This window comes from Bos mutus, chromosome 15 (assembly GCF_027580195.1).
Source record: "Bos mutus isolate GX-2022 chromosome 15, NWIPB_WYAK_1.1, whole genome shotgun sequence".
NCBI lineage: Eukaryota > Metazoa > Chordata > Mammalia > Artiodactyla > Bovidae > Bos > Bos mutus.
Window position 1 is genome coordinate 39,801,189 of NC_091631.1, and position 22,154 is coordinate 39,823,342.

The 22,154-nt window shown below is 44.3% G+C and overlaps 1 protein-coding gene across 6 annotated transcripts in view; it reads left to right on the forward strand.

Annotated features, from left to right (window-relative positions):
- Positions 1-1,521: 1,521 nt before the first annotated feature.
- Positions 1,522-22,154, forward strand: part of TEAD1 (TEA domain transcription factor 1) — a 274,281-nt gene continuing 253,648 nt past the window's right edge. For 3 of the 6 annotated variants that reach the window (XM_070383945.1, XM_070383946.1, XM_070383947.1), the window contains exon 1: positions 1,522-2,073. In XM_070383945.1, the coding sequence (XP_070240046.1) occupies positions 1,537-2,073 (537 nt within the window). In that variant the 5' untranslated portion in view covers positions 1,522-1,536. Of the gene's footprint in view, positions 2,074-2,672; positions 2,817-22,154 lie in introns of all 6 variants that reach the window. The other 3 variants (XM_070383953.1, XM_070383952.1, XM_070383954.1) reach the window with 2 other exon arrangements.

A 22,154-nucleotide genomic window follows, 5' to 3' on the forward strand; every position in this document is an offset into this window, starting at 1 on the left:
GGCTAGTCATTACTGAGAGCCTCATTGTATCACTGTGTTATTGCATGCAAACTAGATAGAATTAAAATGAATCAGTACCTGACTGTGGTGGATACCTAGCCACCACAGAAAATTGTATTGAACTAAATACAGGCACACAAAAATGAGTACAAGTAAAATGGGAAACGTGTATAAGATGCGGTGGATTCTATCAATCTCAATATTCCGACTGTGGCACACACAAATGAATACAAGAAGGGAAATGTATATAAGATGTGGTGGATTGTATCAACGCCAATATCCCCATTGTGATATTACAGTTAAGACATTACCATTGGTGAGAGAAATGGGCAAAGTGAACAAAGGTTTTCTCTATATTGTTATTTTTTACAACTGCATTCAATTCTCTGAACAAAAATTTCAATTAAAAACGCGCTAGTAGAAGCTATGCTTTGTAGAAAATGTGCTGTCTCCAGTCACATTTCGCTTCTCTCAGTTACCCATATTTAGGGGGCCTCCTGGGGGGCACAAAACAGGCGGTATTATGTATGCTGGTGGCCCCAACTAAAAAGGACAGCAAAGTGCTCCAAGGAAAGAAATCAACAGGGCAGGATTGCTTTGCTACTTTGATCTTAGTGAAACTGTCGGTTACCAATTACCCCCAAACTTTAGACAGTTCTGCCACAGTAGCTCAGCTTTATCCAGGTGTTTTCTGATTTTATCCACGGCGTCTGCTATGTCACTTTAGCGTCAGTACTTCGAAAGGTAGGGTTAAAGTTATTCTATGTGTAAATGAAGTTTACCCCTCCCCCCACGCAAAAAAAAAAAAAGAGTGACGTGAAACTGTCGGAGGTAGCCTTTAAAAATTTTGGGAGTTTTTACCTGACCCATTGCTTTCGAAAAGTACAACTCGCAGGGATGAGTGAACTCGATTTCTTGAGCGACTCGGAGGAAACCGTGTTAGCAGGGCAGGATTATTAGGAACTCCGCAGTTCTCTTTTCTTTGCTATGCTAAAGGTTTCCCTTCCGAACAGTAGGTCTGACTTCGACTTGAATGAGAGCCCTGAACTTTTGTAAAGTGGAAAAGAGGGGAAGTCATGGCAGGCTGGGAATCCGGCCCCGAGAAGGCGTCCACCGCGCTTGAGAACAACGACGTGAATTTTCAGAACAGAAACTTCTCTTGCCCGCACTTGCAGACTTCCGCGAGTTCCGAAGTGCTCCAGGCGGCCGCGCGAGCTTCCGCGCCCGGGAACAGGGAAACTGAGGCAGGGCCGGCGCGGCGCGCGCAGCTCCGGTCTCGGCGCCCGCCCGGAGGAGGGAACCCAGGATTCCAGAGCTCTCCGCGCGGCGCAGCCACCTCAGAGGCGCCCTCCCCGCCCTGGTCCGCCCCGCCCAGCTCGGGACAAAGCCCGGAGCCCGCGCCGGGAAGGGGCAGGGCGGCTCCCGCGCGCGCCCCGCTCCCTCGTGGGCGCGAGACTCCGCCCCGCCGCCCCTCGGGATGGAGCCCGCCCGCGCCCCAACGGCTAGGCTGCCCAGCCGGGCCCGCCCCGAATCCCCATGACGTCACCGGCGGCGGCAGGCCCCGCCCCGGCCCCGGGCGGCAGGCCGCATGACGTCACCGAGGCCCCACCCCTCCGGAGCGAGTTCGGTCCTGGCGTTCATTTCATTCCTGTCCTCATTCCGAACATTCTTAGCATCGCTCGCGCCGTGCCGCGCCGCCCGAGCCGAGCCGAGCCTCTGCAGCCGCCGCCGCGGCCCCGCCGCCCGCCGCGGGCGCCCATCAAGCACTTTGCAGACTCGCTTCCACCCTGCGGGCCAGTCCGCGCGGCGGGGCCCGGGCTCGGGGCGGCCGCGTCCGGGGACAGGCCATGCAGTGAATCCCCCCCACCCCGTCCACCTTTGCCCGGAGCCGCGGGCAGGAGCCCAGTTCGTCCAGCCGGCCCCGGGGCAGGAGCGGTGCTAGGCAGGGGTGGGGTGGCCCAGCCCGGGGATCGGGAATCGGGGAGGGAGCCGGGCTCCGAGCTGAAGGCGGGGGAAGCGGCGCCGAAGTTTGCCTCGGACTCGCCAGGCGCTGCGGCGGCTCCCTTCGCCGAGGTAAGTTGGCGCGCGGGGCTGATGCTGGGTGCGGGGGGCGCGCGGGGCGCCGGGGGCGGGGGCTGGCCCCGTCCGCTCTTTCTCTCCGGAGTCTGCTTTGTGTGCGGCGGACGGGCAGAGGAGCGGGCACGCGGAGGGCCGGGGCCGGGCCCCCGCGCCCGCCTCCCCGCGCTCCTTCAAGGTGAGCGGCCGGGCGCCGCCGCGGGAGTTGCCGGGACGCCAAGTTGGGCCGCGCGCAGCGGAGCCCGCGCGGCAACAGGCGGCCTTGCAGGCGCCGGGCCGGCCGCGCCGCGCCCCCCGCGCCCCCCTCTTGCGCCCGTCCGCCTGCCGGCGCGCACACGCACACACCCTCGGGCAGTTTCCACGTTTTTCTGGGAGAAGTCAGAAGTTCGGAGCGAGCGCGGGCGGGGAGAGCCGCCGGCGCCGCCTGGGAGCCCGAAGCCGGCCCGATCCCCCCCGCCGCGCCTCCCCTGCCGCCCCAGGCGCCGGGGTCCCCCGAGGCCGGCCCGGGGGCTGCGCCGACTTGTGCTGCTGGCGGGGGTTTCGCTCCTTCTTCTCAAAGATGAAAGGAGGCACGGTCGTCTTTGCCGCTTCTCCAGGACTGTTGCTGCCGCCGCCGCCGCTTCATTGCACATTCAAGTGGAAAATTTTCAGGAGTCAGCAGAAACATTGTGTCCAAAAAAGACTGAGTCGCAGTTACCACCAAATCCTGGAGGAGACTCTCCCTGGAAAACTTCCCTTCGGTAGGAAATACTGGGGGATTTGTTTGTTTATTGGAAGAGAAATGATCCCCAGAGGGGAGAAAATCAGTGCATTTCTTCTCTTTGTTCGTAGCAGCAACATTTGTTTTGTTCTAAAGTCCACAGGCCCGCTTTAAAGAAAGTTCAACTTCTATGAGTTTCCTTTTTTTCTTTTAATGTTTGTAATTTTTTTTTTAAACCGGAGCAGCTTTTTAAATGAATTGAAGACAATGGAGGGCTTCACACCTCCCTTCTTTTTCTCCCACGAAAATAAAATCCAGATCCTAATTTTCTTGGCTTTTTAATTGTTTTAAAAGATTTATTTAAAATTGAATGCTGTCACTGTATAAAAATATTTATGAAACAATGAAATACCAGCCATTAGCATTTCTCAGGAGGCTTGTTAACTTCTCAGAAGCAAGTGGCTGCCTGTGATTTGCAGAAATGAAAATTGACTTCACTAAGCCCTGAAAAGTTAGAGACAGATGATGTTCCAGGAGCGGGTCATGTAAAAAGGCCGAGTTTTAATAACAGTGCCTTGGAGGAAGCCCAGGTCTTGGAACAGAAAGGTCTGTAAGACCTATCAGCTTTCAAAAGAGTTTTAAATATATATATATATGTGTGTATTTTAAAAATGTTACAGATAGTACAATGAGTAGAACACTTGTCTAGTTCTTCAGGACAACCAACCCACATGTTTCTTCCTCCCCACCCTTTCCCTTGATTGTTTCTGGAAGTTTAGGTGGTCTGATGGCTTGGGGTGTGCTGGGTGCCTGCAGGTGGTTACCTGAATAGACAGATCCCTTCAGGAAGATGTGATCCCACTGCAAATTCAGATCAGGGAGTGGGCTCTGTTCTCTGCACTTTGCAGTGAATCTTGATTGGTGTCTTATGCACGGGGGCTTCTCTACTAGGGTACTGTGAGGTGGTTGAGGAACAGACGTCAGGCTTTGCCCAGTGCTTCATCCTTTCACTGTTGGGCTTGTGCCCTTCTGTAAATAGCAGAAACTATGAGCACCAAGCTCATCTGAATGCTTGTAAGGGCCAGACTTAGATCCAACTTTGGTAAGAATCTTTCCTTTTTAGAAGGAAATAGTAGAACTAATTACAAAGTCGCTCTGAAAAGACAAATGTATTAGTTGAACCTTTGTCAACAGTGAGGTTTTGAATTGTTGATTGTTTTTTAGGGAAAAGGCTGATTTTTTTCTAATTTCACTATTTCCATAAATGGTCACAGATATTTTTGTTTAGTGTTTCTTTGTATGTGCAACTCTGTGTTGGACTTTCAGGTTTCAGGTTTTGGACCAAGTTTATAATTCTTTTGTTGTTGGTGTAAAATAATGAGCTGATAAGCTGTATCCATTACTGGTTCTTGCCGATGGTATAAAAGTGCCAGTGTAGACCATTTTATTTTTACTTTAATGATTAAGTACTATTTAGTTCACAGTTTTAGGAGAATATCAGACTACCTTTCCTTTCTTTCTCCCTCTTTCTCTTTACAAGTTTGAAATAAAACCAGTGTGACACTTTGCCTTGACACTTAAGAGTAAAAAACTATTAAAGGAAAGAATTTTTGTGTCGATTCCTCCTCTTTGTGATCTTTTATGAAGTAACAAATAGGACTCCATTCAGGGAACATGCCTGAGAGAGATTATTGGAGAATTTTTTTTTTTTTTTGCTTCTTTTCCCAAAACATAAACCAGGACTCACCATGGCATATACTTAATGAAATTTAATTTAAAGAAAGAGGACATGATATCTTAATTTGAGTCAGACTGAACTGAATATCTCATGAGAGGTGCTTCCTTGCTTTATGTTACAGTGTGTACCTAGACCCCAGCAGCGTACTAATACTTAAGAGCTGCTGGTGGTGGGCTTGAGGGGGCAGCCTGGGGAAAGTCAGCTTCCTCCTTTCTTCTCCTCTGCCCCTCCCCCTCTTTTGCTTTATATAGAAAGAATATGTTCACATACACACTTTGGGCACTGGTACCCTCAGGTTTTTTTTTGTTTTTTTTTTTTAAAGAAAAAGGACAAGCAAGTCATAGGGAAAAAAATGTTCGGGTATTTTGCTGCTTTAGTTTCAGTCATTAACAATTCTGAATTTGCTGGTTTTGACAATACAGGACAGCAAGTTTAAGAGGGCATTTCTTAATGGGAAAATTTGGCGGAATATACATACTTATGGGGATCTAGATCATATTTGTTGTCACATTTTCAGTGGGAAAATGTGTGATGGGGACAGTTAGAAAATGTAGATCCCAGATGTTAGATAGGCCTTTGAAGGAATGATCTGTGCCATTAACAATATTTTAAGTTTCTTGCTTCTGAAATGGATTGATCTGTTGTACATGGTGGTGGGACAGGAGTTTGTGCGTCTTTGGGATTACTCTTCTCTCTAATCTCTTGTGTTATCATGTATTAATCATGAGCATAATTAAACTGCCTGCAATGATAATTGTGGTGTCTTATCATTGAAAAGGTTGATGCAAATAACTGCCTGTATGATCACACATATGGAAAATGATTGTGCTCACATACAAACTGTGTAGATAACACTTTTAAGCATGTATTTTAGGCATTTTATCTTGTTTTCAATAAAGAGATTGCGAAAGGAGAGGAAAAATACTGCGGAGTGAAAGCTGTGCTTAGAGGTTGGATCTGTTCAGTGATAAAAACTTTTGGGTTTTTTTTTCCCCAAAGACTGAAGAATACTGGCCAGAGAGAGTGTCCAGCTTTCTTTGTAAAACCGCAACGAAATCAGAGCCCACCTTTCTGTTGATAAATGCGGGCATTACAGCTTCCTCTTTCGAGTTCAGTGACTGGAACTGCAAAGTGCGAATGTCCTACTTCTGAACTCGGCAATCAAAGTGTATTGTAAGCTTACTGCCCTTTGACAGACTCCGGCTGTGCTGCTGGGCTATTGGGGGACTGACCGGTGACTGGCGTAATCTCTTACAGCTGCGTGGCGCTTTTTCTTATTTTATCTGTAGAAGCCACAGATTACCCTGTGGTGTTTAAATTAGATCGCAAATCATGTTTGAACAGTATCTATGATGTATTTTAGTTTCTTGTTCACAAAGGTGATAAAATCAAGTAATTCAGATCCATAGTAAGCACCTTAATGTTTCAGAGTTGGCCTTTTTGACAGATACCAATGCCAATTTTGACCCCCTTGTATTGCAATTATTGAATACTTCTGAAATCAAGGATGTTTGGGGGCTTCCCTATTCTGGGATAGTTTGTGGAATGCTAGAATGTTTGGATCTGAATATCTGGAGTATTTTTGTGTAGGTTTTTACATAGCTTTGTTTCAAAGCTGTGGACAGTTGAGAGTTTTCAGTCTGTAAGATTGTCATCATAAGCTTCCTCGACACACTCCCAAGTTTGAACTCTGTGGAAATCCAACCGTTTCTTAAGATACATTAGGGCTTTGTAGTGGTGCAGCATAAGAGAATTTTGAAATGTGTATTTTTATTTTAGTCCAAGCAAATGGGATGCCCTGAAGAGTGGGCTTTCAGGACAGTGTTTCTTACTGGGTGGGTCGCTTTCAGCTCTTAAGTTCTCCTTTTGTCCACTGGCTTTTTGCATGGTTGGGAGGATTCACAGAAAATACTTTCCATAGTCTGGGAGTCCTGCCTGGCTAACTGTGAAACCACTAGTCTCTCTTCTGATTGGATAAGGGGTGGGGGTAGTTCCTAAGAGGCCGTCTTTTCTAGTTTTATGGCAGGCGCAGAGAGGAAGGCTCTGTCCTGGTGGTATTACTGGCCCCCACCCCCCAAGTATTTACCATCCTGATGCAATGCTTCCTGCCCTTTTCACATAAGTTTTTAAGGCTCTGTCATTGGATTTCACTAGTAGTTTTAGTTTGAGGAGCTGGGCCCAGAATTGGAAAAGGGGATTAAAAGAAAAAGTCAGTATTGATGAACAAGTTAAGCACCACCGTTGTTTCCGTTGGGAAATTCTGGTTGCTTTGGAGCATCTGACAGGTTTAGATGTGTATGTAAAGTGACTGAAACACTGTTGCTGGGGCAGATACAACAATGGCGGGTGCTGTTGTTTTTACTGATATATAAACTGAAAAACTGCTGCTAATGGTGGGAAATGTTAATTATGTGAGAACATATTGAACTTATATTCTCTGGCATGAACTTTTAAAAAAAATGCATGAACTGTGCTGCTTTTTTATAGGCACAGCTTTCTAATTATCATAATTCAGTTCAGCTCTGCTCTTGGATGGAGTTCAAGTGCAATCTCAATTTAACTTGAAAGGAGATTTTTTTTTTTAAACTGAGAACGTTTAAGAAATTTTGAAAAGTTCATCCAAGAATGTTGTCTGCTTAGGTGTGGTTAATTGGGGGGATGAAATGAGTGGCTTTGTATAATAGTTAATTAGATCTGAATATTAGGAAAGAGACCTTTTTTTTGGCTTTGTACTGTATCCAAACCTGCATCTTGGGTATTTTTGCATAACCAGATGCTATATGCTGTTGAGTTTTCTTTGGAAACCAATGTCTTTTTCTGATAGAAAATTAACTAAGTAGATATTTTATTACATCAGTGATATAATCTCTGCAAAGACAAACTTTCTTTTGAGAGAATAGAAAGAAAGAAAGGCAGAAATCTTATAAATTCGTTTGACAAAAATCACTGTTAACCTTTTATACCAACCAAGCCTTTAGAAGGTCCTTATGTGGTCATACTTGATGGCATTTTGTGAAAGGGGTCATCTTTGACAGTATTCATTCCAGTGTCCAATGTCCTTTATATTTTCCATGACCTTAGTGTCTTTTCAAAAAAAAAAGCTAATGAAGCCCAGGTGCCAAATCCTCTGTGGAATCAATTTTAATTGGAAGTAAGAACAACTTCAGCTGGACCTTCCGACTTGCATCCAGTCTGATTTCTGCTGCTGAAATGCAAAGGGAGCCCACGGAAACCAAATGACTTCATTTGCTCTGGCACTTAAGAGCCGGATTCACTTCCCTGGTGGTGAAATAAAAGGAGCCAAGTGTTTTAAATAGCCACTCCCTGAGGCCTGCCCGCCCGAGTGTTTGGAGAAAAGCGCATTGTCTGCTTGCAGCTCTAGCTAGGAGCTGGCCTGGCTCGCCCTCCCCCATCGGGCAGCTCCGTTTCTGAAGTTGACATCTGGTTTTCTCTCTGTTCACCTGATATATACCCACACACGCGCACACATGCAGTGTGCACACATGTGTCCTGCAGGTAACTCGGATCTCTGACATTGAATGTGTGTGTGTGTGTGTTTCAAGTCACTCCTGGGATAGGGAGAGGCACATAGCTAATAGCACAAAATAAAATGTAAACACAGTAGCCGCCCCACATGCCGCTGCTGCTGGGTTTCTGTCCGACGGTGCTTTCTGGGTAGGCGTGCCTATTGTTATGGCAGCAACAGGCGGCAGAAGTTGGGGCACCATATGGCGGATGTGGGCCTCAGATAAGCTGTCTGGTAATTTAGCTCATCAATAGCATTTTGATATGCTTCATTTTCAGATCACCCATCACCATGGCTGGGGGTGTCTTGGGGGCTAACTGATTCCAAAACCATTGAAACGTCTGTGAGCTGATGCTTCCTTTGGTGGAATCTCTTTCAGCCCTTTCTCCTTCACTGCCTTTTCATTTCAAAGCTTTTTGGAGACAATAGTGGTTAGAGCTAGAAAGGGCTCCGTCATCTGAGGGAACCCTCAACCCTGTCTTGAAATCTGGAATACTTAGAAGACCTCATCAGGTATTTTCATTGAAAGGAAAAACAGAAAACAAGCTATATAATAGCATTTCATACTGGCAGAGTCAAGAAATTCCTGTAATTCAAAATTTGCTTTGGTTGTAAATAGTTGGGAGGATAAGACCAGCATGGTGCTTATTTTGACAAAATGTTTCTAGTTTTTTTGTTCATTAAAAATACCTCCTTAATTTTCTTCCATCTTTGCATTTTACCTTATCATTGAGTGCATGGGAAGGAAATCTAAAAAAGAGGAGATATATGTATTTGTATAGCTGAGTCACTTTGCTGTACAGTAGAATCTATCACAACATTGTAAAGCAACTATATGCCAATAAAAAAAATCAAGTGTGAAAGTGATTTCAGAGGAAGAGTTATCTGTGATTTGGAGGCAAAAAGCAGCTTTCTTTATGACTAGGAATTCTTAAAGAGGGAGATGCTTCTAGAACATCTCTACTCAGATGTCCATTGAATCTGAGCCAAAAGTTGAATCTCTGCGGCTGGTGAATCCAGAGGGACTCCTGCCTTGAGTTGCTGGGGCCATTTCAAGAATTCTGCACACAGTAGGTATATTAGTGGAAATTACATGATGTGCATGACTATGTGTTTATCAACCGCATGAATCTCATTCAGTAAATATTTGTGTCCCTAATGTGTGCCAGGTACTGGGGGGGCCAGGGTAAGACTGTGTGTCTCTTTCCCTACCCAGCCTTCCTGAACACTCTCATTCTCCCTTCCAGGCCTCTCACCTTTTGACTTTGGGATTTCTAGTTCTCGGAACACAGATCTGTTTACCTGGCTAATTCAGGATGGTTCTGAGTCAAACCCAGGGCAGCCTCTTTCCATTCCTGTCCCCGGGAGCCTCTGCCTCACCAGTGGTTCCCACCTGAACACGTGCATCACAGCCTCTGTGGAGCTTTCCACAGACTGGGTTATCAGCCCTGGGGCCTTAGGAGGGTGGGAGAGGTGCAGTGTTTTTATATTTCTAAGAGACCTCAGATACTGAGAATTATTGGGAATTATCTGATTGAGAATTAGGTATTCTAGGTATTCTAATTTTTACTTTCAGATGGAATCAGGCTAAATTTGCCCATGCCTCCTAACTCTAAATGGGCTTTTTCCTGTATTTGTGAGGTGATGTACCTAAGAGTGTATACTAAGTCTTCATGGAATTCACTAAGATCTTGTTAGTTTTAAAGATATGACTGCACAGAAATGTGCAAGAGAGATGATGAGCAGAACTACTTTTTTTGTGCTCAGTACGCATCTGTTACCCTCTGGTAAGGTAGCAGTTGTTTCCAGATGTGATTATAGAGGTGAGCGTCAGGCTTCTTGGCAAGGGGTTTAAGGACTAATTCTTGCCTGACTGTTTGCAGAGGTAGTTTTCATGTTTGAGTAGTGGGGATGTTCATGGAGGGTCTCACATGGTCCCCCTTGATACTGCAGAATAAGGGCATAGGAAGGCTGATCGTGACAGCATCCCAGAGATGAACATGGCTTAGGCACTTAGAAATCTAACATTCTTAGGCACTTAGAAATCCAGAGGGTCCCAGCTTTGCCTAGAACTGTTACATTGAAACCTTTGTAGGTACTACCATTTGCCTGGGATCTGGTGATCCAGCCAAGGGTGGTCAATGAATGACTATCAGTAAAACACCCCTGCAGAGCTTCCAATTTAGCAACGAAAACAGGCATGTGAAGAGATTAAAGAGATCACAGTCCACTGGGAAGCTGTGTATTTCGTATTTCAAGAGTCCCAAGGTGCAGTTTTTTCCCCCTTACTTGAATGTTTCCAAAATTGGGATGCATCCTACAATCACGGCTGGCCAAGTGGTGGTCATGACCCTGACGTGGTTGCGTACACTCATCACAGCCTGCAGAACAAGTGCAGTGGAGAGGAAGAAAATTCCAAAGTCAGTAGCCAAGCATTCCTAAGAATGCTCTTGATGTCGCCAGTTCTCTTGTTGGCACAGAGGGCAGCAGTGTGTGGAAAGGCATGGGTGTTGATCTCTCTGAGAAGTTTAGTATTATCTAACCCACTGTAGTTTGCCTATAGTTTTCTTTTTATGCCTTCATAAGACTGACATATGATAACATTTCAATATGTATAAAATACAATTTTTAAGTCAGAAGGCGGTGCTCTGGCAAGGTGTTTCACAACAATATTTCTTAGAAATAAAATCATACTGCCTTTAACAGTCACTGGTGTCTTGAGTTGATGAAATTTTCATGAAATGTGTTTGCATCTCTATCCAAAAGGATGTGGGAGATTATATATTATTGATGGGTTGGTTTGAGGGAGTAGATTGGGATGGGGAGATACGTTCATTTTTACACATTTGTAGTTTTTAGGAACATGTGTTTATGTAATATCAAAGGGAAAAAATATCCAATGGGGAAACTTGATTGTAATCAAGTTTTAGATCTATACCAGCTCATGACTGGCAATGAACCTTCTGTATTACTGTTTGAGGGTTATGTTCATTACTCATGATATAGCCAGAGAGCTGTGTATGCTCAGTGGTGGGGAATGAGGAAAGCTTTGCAGAGGAAGTGATGTTGGAACTAGGCCTTGAAGGGAAGGTTTTTTAAAATTTAAAAAAAAATTTTTTTTTTTTTGCCAGATACCATTTTGGAATTAGAGTGGGACCCAGTTGTTAAATAAACACCCTCCCCAACCCTGCCCCTGCCGAAAATAGCCTCCAGAGTGATGAACTCGACTCTCAAATAGTAATACAGACAGTTCATTGCCAGTTGTGAGCTGGTATAGGATCTAAAACTTCATTATGTTCAGTTAATGAAAGAAGCAAAAGGGAGGGAGGGGACTAGTTGTGGGGAGCTGGAAGCTTCCTGATTCTGGTTTCGAAAAAGGCAAGATAATAACGTACCTGTGTTTAAAAACACAGGTTTGGAGTTGGACACACCTCAGTTGGAGTCTTGGCTCAGCCGCACTTGTCCTATGTCCTTGGACAAATTGCTTCCTGTCTGAGCCTCGGTGTTGCCATCGGTAAATTTTAATAGAATGCCTCCTGTGTGCCTGACACTTAATAAATGCTCAGTAAACAGCAACTTCACATGCTATCTTGTATACCAGGTCTTCCTGGATTTCCTGCCAGGTCAGCCTGGGCATTGACTCTTGAAGAACACCCGAGGCTGAAGCAGTTGCTACGAAGAGCCAGACTTAACGGTCTCAGGCGAATGATTGAGATCCAGGAGAGGCTGAGGCATCCCATCAAGTCTGAGACTATTAATCTCTTTGAACCACACTTCCTCTATTCATAAAAGTAGAGGAAATCCATCAGTAAATACGTAATATTTGAGGCTATTCCTTGCCAAGTGGTAGCGCGAACTTCTAAAGGTGGGTGGCAGGGTACACCTTCATCCACTCAAAAGGAAATGTCTTCCTTAGATTCTGGCATGGGGGCCACTCTCCTGACTTTGGGACTGGGTTCTAAAAGTTTTTCCCCTAGGTGGTTGTATGGAACTTGTCTTTTGGTAGAGTAGCTATTTTCAGGGCCCTGGACCTGCTGGTGGAGCCTTTGAGGAATCCCTGCTAGAGTTCTGAAGGCTTCAGCTCCAAGTGTGAGATGAGAGAACAAGAGGCAGACAGGTGCCTCCCCAACCTTTGCTGCCCTCTTTGCCCTCAGTTCTCATCTGGAAAGTGGGCTGGTGTTAACTATTTTGAAGGGCTGTGATGGGTGTACATAAGAGTTATCTCAGTAGGCTGGAGCTACGTGTGTTTTTGTTGTTCAGTCACTAAATTATGTTCGACTCTTTGCAACCCCATGGACTGTAGCATACCAGGCTTCCCTGTCCTTCACTATCTCCTGGAGCTTGCTCAAACTCATGTCCATTGAGTCGGTGATGCCATCGAACCATCTCATCTTCTGTTGCCCCCTTCTCCTCCTGCCCTCAGTCTTTTCCAGCATCAGGGTCTTTCCCAGTGAGTAAGCTCTTTACATCAAGTGGCCAAAGTATTGGAGCTTCAACTTCAGCATCAGTCCTTCTAATGAGTATTCAGGGTTGATTTCCATTAGGAAAGCAGAAACAGGTATGACTGCTATCAAATTATCTTGTTCCTGAAAGTATGCAAGGCTCTGGAGTTAAATCTTTGCCCCTCTCATCAGATTCCTCTGTTTAGGCCTTAAATGTAATTCAAATAATAATTCGTACTCGTGTGTGAATGGCAGACTGACCCTTTGCCAGTTGCATATTTAAGAGAATGTTTATTAATCCAAGATGACTGTCTACTTGAGTTAGTACCCAGGTACTTCCTGGTACATTAGCTGAATCTTTTCTGAAAACTGGTGGATTTGAAAACTGAAAACCTGTGTTTTCAAAGCCAGAGGCCCTAAGCTGGTCTTGTTGCACTTGATAGCCAACTGCACTTCAGGGCGTGTCTCTGTCCCCGTGTTTTCAGATCGGGGCCACTCCCAGTGACAGGTCTGAGCTGTTAAGACTGCCTTGTGTGAACCTGGGCTGAAGACCATGTGCAGTTTTGTCTTCTGCTGTAGTCAACCAGGGTACATAGAACTGTGTGTTAATCTGGTTTCCTAGTTTAAATTAAAAATTAACAATTGTTAGGAGAGATAAGATAAATTGGCAATAAAGGCTTTTAGAGGCAGGGGAGAAAGATTTAAAAACAATGGTTTACAACCTGTGAATCTATTAAAAGTCACTGAATTAAACTTTTAAAAGGATGTGGAATTTAGAAAGATGGTAACGATAACCCTGTATGCGAGACAGCAAAAGAGACACAGATGTATAGAACAGTCTTTTGGACTCTGGGAGAGGGCGACAGTAGGATGATTTGGGAGAATGGCATTGAAACATGTTTAATATATGTGAAACGAATCGCCAGTCCAGGTTCGACGCATGATACAGGATGCTCAGGGCTGGTGCACTGGGATGACCCAGAGGGATGGTATGAGGAGGGAGGTGGGAGGGGGGTTCAGGATGGGGAACATGTGTACACCCGTGGCGGATGCATGTTGATGTATGGCAAAACCAATACAATATTGTAAAGTAATTAGCCTCCAATTAAAATAAATAAATTTATATTAAAAAAAAGAAAAAAAAGGATGTGTGAATTATATCTCATAGAAGAAGGTAAAGCACAGTGCTCCCAGAATTCCTTATGTGGTGAGTCCATTTGTTTAACTGGTCAATTAATTAAGATTGATATTCAGAGCGATGACTTAATAAGAGTTTATATCTCTTTTACTTTACTGGTGTTAGTGTGGAGCCTAAAGGTATCAGTTAGAACTATCTACAGTGGAAAATTTTTTTACTTACGAAAGTATAACTTCAGTGTTGAGGGATGACTCGCTTCTTAATGATAAATGTTGACCATGTTAACCACCCGTATGGCTTACAGTTTAAACATCTGTGAACTAAATGCTAGAGGATAAGTAAACTAGGAGATCACAAGGGAAAGAGACCTGGAAGGCATGTGAGGCCACAAGTCAAGTCGTGAATCTGATTTGTAAGTTGATTTAAGATAGGGATATAGATTAATTTATACTTCAAGTTTCAGGCTGTGCTTTGCCCTTTTTTTTTTTTTTTATAATTTTACCTTGGGCTTTTTTGTTGCTGTGTCCTCTGACCAGATGCACAGTGTCATAATAACTGTCTGTGGTGGTTTTATTCATTTATATTACCAAAGGATTGTTCTCTACTGCTCTTCGTGGCTGTGTAACTTCTTGCCTGGCATGGTCCTGGTTTGTTCTGCTTGTCATGGCACAATCTTTAATAGTACCCTCGTTTACTCAAGATGTTCCAGTTTGGAGGATAAACCATATGATCATCCTACTAACAGGAGCTGATGAGGAAGCTGGCTAACTCCCTTCAATTAAGCAGAATAGAGAGAAAAATCTCAAGCAGGAGACTTCTGTGGTACCCTGTATTGAGCTCATAACAGTGTTATTTTTGGAGTGTTCCAGGCTGTTTCTGAGCTTCAACAGAGGGGAATTTCAGAGAACAACTTTGGTTATAAACCTGTGCTAGTTTCAACAAATTGTTTCAAACCCTCTGCTATTCTGTGGATCAATTCATAACGAATTTAAAAAAGCGTCTCATCATTCATAAGAATGATTCAGCTCTGTTTCATTTCCTTTTGGAATTGCAAAGTTCAGAAGTTTTTCCCAGTGGAATTCTGACAGGTTTGTACTGTGTGAAATTTGGGGATTTCAGATTACAGATTTTAGAAACTAGTCTTGGAGCTCTTGACACTCTTAGGTTTCAGACCTGCTCATCTTTGTTCCTTGGGAGACTGTGTAATGACATCCTGTGATGTGCCTAAACACACTGGAGCGGGTATCCACAGGGAACTGGTTCCAGGACCTTTGCAGGTACCAAAACCCTGTGGGAAATGGCAGGTTTTTTGCATCTAGCCTACACACATCTTCCAGTATACTTTAAATCATCTCTTTAGATTGCTAGAGACTTCCCAGGTGGCACAGTGCTAAAGAGACTACCTGCTAATGCAGGAGACACAAGAGGCTTGGGTTTAATCCCTGGGTTGGGAAGATCCCCTGGAGTAGGAAATGGCAACCACCTCCAGTATTCTTGCCTGAGAAATTCCATGGACAAAGAAGCCTGGTGTGCCACCGTCCACGAGGTCTCAAAAGAGTCGGACACTACTGAGCGCACACACAGCCCAGCACAATACCTGATACAGTGTAAATACTACGTAAGCAGTTGTCAGTAGGGTGTAAATATTATACTGAATGTAAATAGTTACCACCTTGTGGCAAATTCAAGTGTGTTTTTGGTAAACTTTCTGGATTTTTTTTCAAATTTTTTCGATTTGGGGTTAGTTGAATCTTCAGATTTGGAACCTGTGGATACAGAGAGAAGACAGTGGAATCTTAAAAATTTAAGAAATTTTAGAACTTTGCCCAAAACCAAAAATAATTGTAAGGACACTGCTCAATTCCAGATGGTTCTTTTGACAACACTATTCAGTTAGTTATTTTATCATGTGCTTTAGGCAGTAACTTGGCCAGGTGTTGAGTTTGAAAGAATGGCTTCTGGCCTTCACCGTTGAGAACTGGGAGAACTGTTTCTTCGTTGGAGCAGTTCACTGGGAGAAGGCATTTGAGAGTCCCTCCAGGGCTAGGATCTTGGTCCCTTCACTTCCAGCTGTAAGGGTTAGATAGCCCCTCACTTGGCTCTTCCTGTGACCTTGGGGAAGTCGCTTGAAAACTCTTTGCTTTCCCTTTCTGGGAAGATACTGCAGCCTACTTTTGAGCTGAGCTGTAGATTAAAGAGATAAAATGTTAGAGCCTTAGGCCGAAAGGTCCTGGAGGGGTTGTTATCTGAGTCATCCCCAAACTCCCCACCCAAATCGGGGTTTTGTGGAGGAGGAGCCATACTGCTGAGTTCACTCCACAACTCAGTTGTTCTCACTCTTTGATTTATGCTAATTCCCAGGCCACCCTGGGAGAATTTGGATAAGAAAGGAAGGCTGACAGGCCAGGTTCTGTCTTGAGCCCATTCTTCAACATTACCTTATTTAAACCTGAGAGCTTTATTTGTGGTTGAAGAAAGTGAATCTCAGAGAGGGTTAGTAACTTGCCCAAGGTCACGCAGCCAGATGAACAGGGCCAAAATTTGATGTCAGTTCCTAGATCCCATGGACTCCACAGCTTTCAGGCTAACAAAAGACTGCATATTAAGCACTTGTGGCATTTGTTAAGATAGATTGTGACACTGAAACAGAAGTAGACTTGCACTCTTCTGGTGTATTTGTGCAGAGTACTTAATGCTTTATTTTGTTTTGTGTTCTTGATGGCCCATTTAACCCATGTTTTCAAAACAAACATGTAAATGTTGGGTGTGACCCACTCCAGCCTTTACTCGGGGATCCCCCGGCTCCTCATGTTGAGAGCGGGCAAGATTCTCTTCTCCCTTTTAGTGTCAGTCTTCAAAGCCTGGGGGTGGGATGAGGGGAGAAGGGCGGAACCTCTCTCCTGGCTCCCTGGGCTTCTGTTGTTCATTCTCTGTCGTGTCTGACTCTTTGTGGTCCCATGGTCTGCAGCAAACCAGGCTGTCCTTCACCATCTCCCTGAGCTTGCTCAGACTCGTGTCCATTGAATCAGTGATGCCATCCAAACATTTCATCCTCTGTCGACCCCTGCTTCAGCATCAGGCCTTCCAGTGAATATTCTGGGTTGATTTCCTTGTTGGGGACATGGAGGGAGAAGCAGGTCTGGTTTGGAGCTCTGGGCCTGGACCTGCCAGTTTATCTGGTTTTTCTTTGGAATGTGCTCTGCAGTTGAGCTGCAGAAGCTGGCCTGCAGGCAGAGATGGTTAGCCCCCTCTACCACCCTGGAAGCCTGGATGTGGAAATACCCTCGTGCTAGGGGTAGAGTTGCTAGGTAGATGACCTTGACTTGACCCCTTGATAGTGGGATTGCTTGGGAACATGGGAGATACAGGTGAATCTCTCCCCTCCCCACCCAGGTGACCAGCTGGAAACTATGTCTTAGCCTGTGGAATGTGATGGACAGTGGCAGGGGCAGAAGGGCAAAGGGAGTTAACCGCTCTGTTCAGTTGTTGTTGTTCAGTCGCTAAGTTGGGCCCGACTCATTGCAACCCCATGAGCTGCAGCATGCCAGGCTTCCCTGTCCTTCACTGCTTCCCAGAGTTTGCTCAAACTCATGTCTATTGAGTTGGTGACGCCATCCAACCGTCTCATTGTCTGTTGTCCCCCTTCTCCTCTTGCGTTCAATCTTTCCCAGCATCAGGGTCTTTTTCGAATGAGTCGGCTCTTCCTATCAGGTGGCCAAAGTATTGGAGGTTCAGTTTCAGCATCAGTCCTTGCAGTTAATATTCTGGGTTGATTTCCTTTAGAATTGACTAGTTTGGATCTCCTTCCAGTCCATGGAGTCCAAGCAGTCCAAGCCCTTAATAAATCAGGTCTCTGAAATAGATAATAAGGACTTTGAAATGGGATTGCCAGTGGGGTTGCTACCCATCTTTGATATCTTGGTTGGCTTTTAGTCCAAGGTTATGGGATGGTTATGGGATGGTTGATACTGTCTTACTTTTGTTCACCTAATTCTGGTGACTCTGAATTAGACTAAATTCTGGGCTAAAAGGGGTCGGGGCCACTGATGGCCAGGACTTGTGCTCCGGTCTTCCCCTCCTTCCCTGTACTGGTTTGCCCACTTCTTACAGCTGTCGTATACCCAGTGCCTTTTGGGTACTTCTGCTCTTGGCTATTTTGGTGTTTCCCTGACTTGGTGTAGATCTCACTAGCACTTTATATATTTTGCAACATAGCCTAAAAGCATGGCTTTGAAGTCAGACCCAGTCCCAGTTATGCTTATTGGCTATACGGTCTTGGGGAAGATGATTTAATCTCTCTGGGCCTCTGTCTCTTTATCTGAAAAATGAAAATATTAAGATAAAGTGAAGTATGACAGAGTATGACGAACAGCCCACAGTGGGCTTCTCCACGGGTCGTCCCAACCCATACTGATGTTTCCTGCTTCCTCTGCCCTCCAGTCCCTGGTCCAAGACCTGAGGGTTTTGTCCCATCCAGAACACCAGTCTGACAGGCGCTCATTTATTTGCTTTTCCATCTTCCTCCTCTGGGTTTAGTTTTAAGCTTTTTTCCAGCTTCTCTTCGAGCTGGATTTCCTGCTCTGTTTTTCTCTCTTCAGACAGTTTCCCTTTTGCTTTCATATTTTCACACACGCACACAGAGACACAAAACATGCTGTCCAGTTTTTTCACCCTTTCTCTTCTGCTGTTATCATTTTGAAATCTAAAAGAGACTGCCCCTTCAGTTTCCTAGGTTTCACCAAAAATGGTTAGCGGCAGAGCACCACTTCTTGATTTTGCTGTCTTCTTGCATTGAGAGCATTGGATCTCTTGGCTTAGAGTGTTACTGGCACTCTTAAGAGTTACTGTTTTGAAAAGGCTTAACTCATTCTGATTCTTACTACGTTTATGAATTTGTGGAATTACACACATTTCTTCCACTTACCTATTTGCTTCTGGGCAACCTCTTTATTCTTTTTGAACCCCAGTTTCTCACTTGTAAAATGGACATGCTAGTGCCTTTCTCATGGGTTATAGTGAGAGTTAGCTGAGGGTTTGCATGTTGCCTGGCAGAATGTACCATTAAAGTTATCTGCTGATTATAGTTATGGCTGTGATTACCATCACCTGGTGGCTAAGAATTAAGAGTGCCAAGTATCTCTTCCTTTCTCTTAACTTGAAGGAAAAAGACAGGAACAGTATCTTATTATTTTTATTATTTTAGACTTTCACAATTTTTATTGTGCAAACTTGAGTAGAGGACAGTGAACCACCCTGGACCATCATCGCTTAGCAACAGTTTTCAACCCCTGGCCATTCTTGTTTCTTTCAAATCCCAGCATCCTCTCCCACATATTATTTTGAAACAATCCCAAAATGTCAGACCATGTTATTTGTGAAGTTTTCAGTATATATTTTAAAAATTATGACTTTTAAAGAAAGACCAACTGTTGGTGTTTAAGAAACACCACTTCCTGGTGCTTTAGTAGCTGATACTCCACAGTCCCAATGCAGTGGGCCTGGGTTCGATTTCTCTTTAGGGAACTGGATCCCACATGCCACAGTGAAGACCCAGCATGGTCAAATAAATTAAAAGAAAAACAAAAACAAAACTGCAATATCATCACACTAACATTTTAATCCTGATTGATTACTTAATATAAAATATCTAGTGAGGCTGTAAATTTCCTGTTCGACTCATCAGTGTTTTCTCATAGTTGGTTTGTTTAAATCAGGGTCCAGACAGAATTGAAGGTTATCTTTAGTTGTTCTGTTTCTTAAAACTCTTTAAAGATTGTGTCTCTCTTTTTTCACTCTTTACAGGTGATTTGTTAGAAAAGCCTTGTTTCTCTTGTAGAGTTTCTCTCATTCTGGAATATGCAGTTGCATTCTCTTGGTGGTGTTTATCCTGCTCTACTGTCCTCAGTCTCTCCTATAAATGGGAATTTAGACCTAGAAACTTGATCTGTTTCAGGTTCAAGGTTTTGGGGTTTTTTTTTTTGTTTTTTTTATGACAGGAATATTTCATAACTAGTAATCTGCCAGGAGGCACATGATGTCCAGTTGTCTCTTTCTTTGTGAGGTTAGACACTGATTTATGACCTGTGCCTGTATCTGTTGTTTCACACCGGCTTCGTAAACTGATCATATTCCAGTTCTCGTGTTCCTACTTCATTTATTAGCCAAGATTCTCTCATGGAAACGTTCTGTCATCGGTTGTTTGGTTAATCTGGCATATGGTTGCACAGAAAAAGCAGGTATGTGGTTTTCTTTTTTTGTTTCTTTTAATATCATTATGCAGTTGTAGATTTTAAATTATTGGATGCTTTGACTCCATTGTAGTTTCCTCTTGCATGCATGATGATATTGTTGGGGTCAGTTTACAGCCCCCTTGGACTGTAGCCCACCAGGCTCCTCTGTCCATGAGATTCTCCAGGCAGGAGTACTGGGGTGGGTTGCCATGCCCTCCTCCAGGGGATCTTCCTGATGCAGGGATTGAACCCATGTCTCCTGCATTGCAGGCAGATTCTTTACTGCTGAGCCACTGGGGAAGCCCAGTTTCCTCTTACTGATGTTCGCATTATAGAGTCTTTGGGCCAGGGGAGTATCTTTAGTTGGCTTCTGTGTCCTTTTGATGTGACCCTTACAGTTTTAGGTAGCAGCTTCCTTGCTGTCCTGTGTCTTCTTGTGTATTCTTGGATTTAGAGTGAACCAAATTCTGCAGAACTTTGATTCCTTTTGGTAGGAAATGCTATTTCAGAGCTACATCTTGGGTAGGGTCTCTATTACCCCCTAACCCCCTTCAGAAATGGATCCCACCTACTGTGTCAACTTTTTGATTCATGGTAAAATCTTTCTTTGCACATTTATCTCATGCTTGGCTCCTTTGGCTCTCATTCTACATTTCTGTGCTTGGGCTTGTCATCTTGTCCTTTTCTCCCTTAAGAAAAAGACCAAACTGAAAAATTCCCCCAGGCCAGTTCATGGTTTGACTCTCATGTTGAAGGCCAGAGCTCACATTAATTTAGGCTTCACAGAAGACTTTTAATCATTGCCTTCAGTCCTATCTCCCTGATGGTTTGTTCTGCACCTTGTTTAAATAACCAGAAGGTGAGAGATTCCTTGTCTTATTACCACTCTGAGCCATTCAGACTGCAGGCTATATTTTGATGATATTGTTGGGGTTGATTTTACATGCCTGTGTTTGAATAAATGCTTGTTGAATTAAGTTTTGTACTTTTCTTTTCTGAAATGTTTAAAATAGAATATATTTAGTCTCTCACTCATTTAAAGAATTTATCACTAATACATTATTTTTATGAGCTAAAAAATTTTAAAGCTCTGTAATTTTAGGCAGATTTGTTTATTGGAGTCCTAGATGGAACACAGCTATCGTTGGAATAGCTGCCATTGTCGGAATACAGTAGTAAACCTTTAAGTCTAAAATGAGTGTTTTTTTGTTTCATGAGTCTCCTGTTAGACTTATTTTTAGTAATTTCTATCTTTCTATCTGGCATTTCTATGTTTTCGTAATTCTATCTGTAATTCCATTACTAATTTAGTAATTTCTCTCTGGCATTTTGGAAATTGTTTGATGCCCAACGCTGGTGCAGCGCAGAACATGCGCTTTGGCGGGGAAAAAAGAAATCTCATTTTTAAATACATCTACAGTGCTCTCTTCAGAGGTTCCATTTAGGCCTGGAGTTTCAGCTTCAGTAATACTTTTTTTGTTGGTGGCAAAACAAAGCCGAATGCATTCACAGTGCAGCCAACACAACCTCACAGCAAAGTGACTAGCACTGAAATTATCATCATTCATGACATCCTAGGAAATTAACCAGCATCCTGTCCTGTGAAATTTTGGATACTCATTTAACATCTCGCCCCACCACAACCCCTTCCCACCTTCCCCCTCCTTCACCCCCCACCCACTCTCTGCCCCCCCGCCCTCCCCTTTTTTTAAAGCACCAAGCTTCATTTAATGGTTCATCTGTATTAAGTACAGTAGAGTAGGGGCTTATTCCCTTCCTCTTCCTCCAGGGGTACACAGAGAGGGCGAGGGGTCTTGTAATTCACAGGCAGGCCTCCATGCCCTGAGGTTAAACTGGTTTCACAAAGGGAATTTTCTTTATGGTCCTGTGGCTTCCTAACACAGTGGAGGCTTCAGGAGGCAAGTGGTAAAAGCTACCAAAGAAAAAGCTGGACTGGAGCCACTGACGTCATGTCAGTAAATCTGCTGGAGGAGCCCAGCTGGGTAGTGCCTGCCAGGCAGCCCTTGCACTTTGGCCTTGCCTGGTCAACTGGTCTTACTGCTTCTTCCATCCCCGCACCCTCCCCTTCCCCCACAGCATTCCATCCCCCCACCCCCTCATCCCTTTCTCCCATTTTTGTTTTTTTTTCCCCTCTTCCCTCTGTGTGACTGGGCAACTGGACTTGTGTTGAAACCTGAAATTGTTTGAAAGCCACCCCTGAAACTCATCCTGATCTTAATGCCCTTAGGGGAAGGACCGGGGCAGGGAAAACCCAAGGGCTGATGGGCCAGGAAGGCTTGAAAG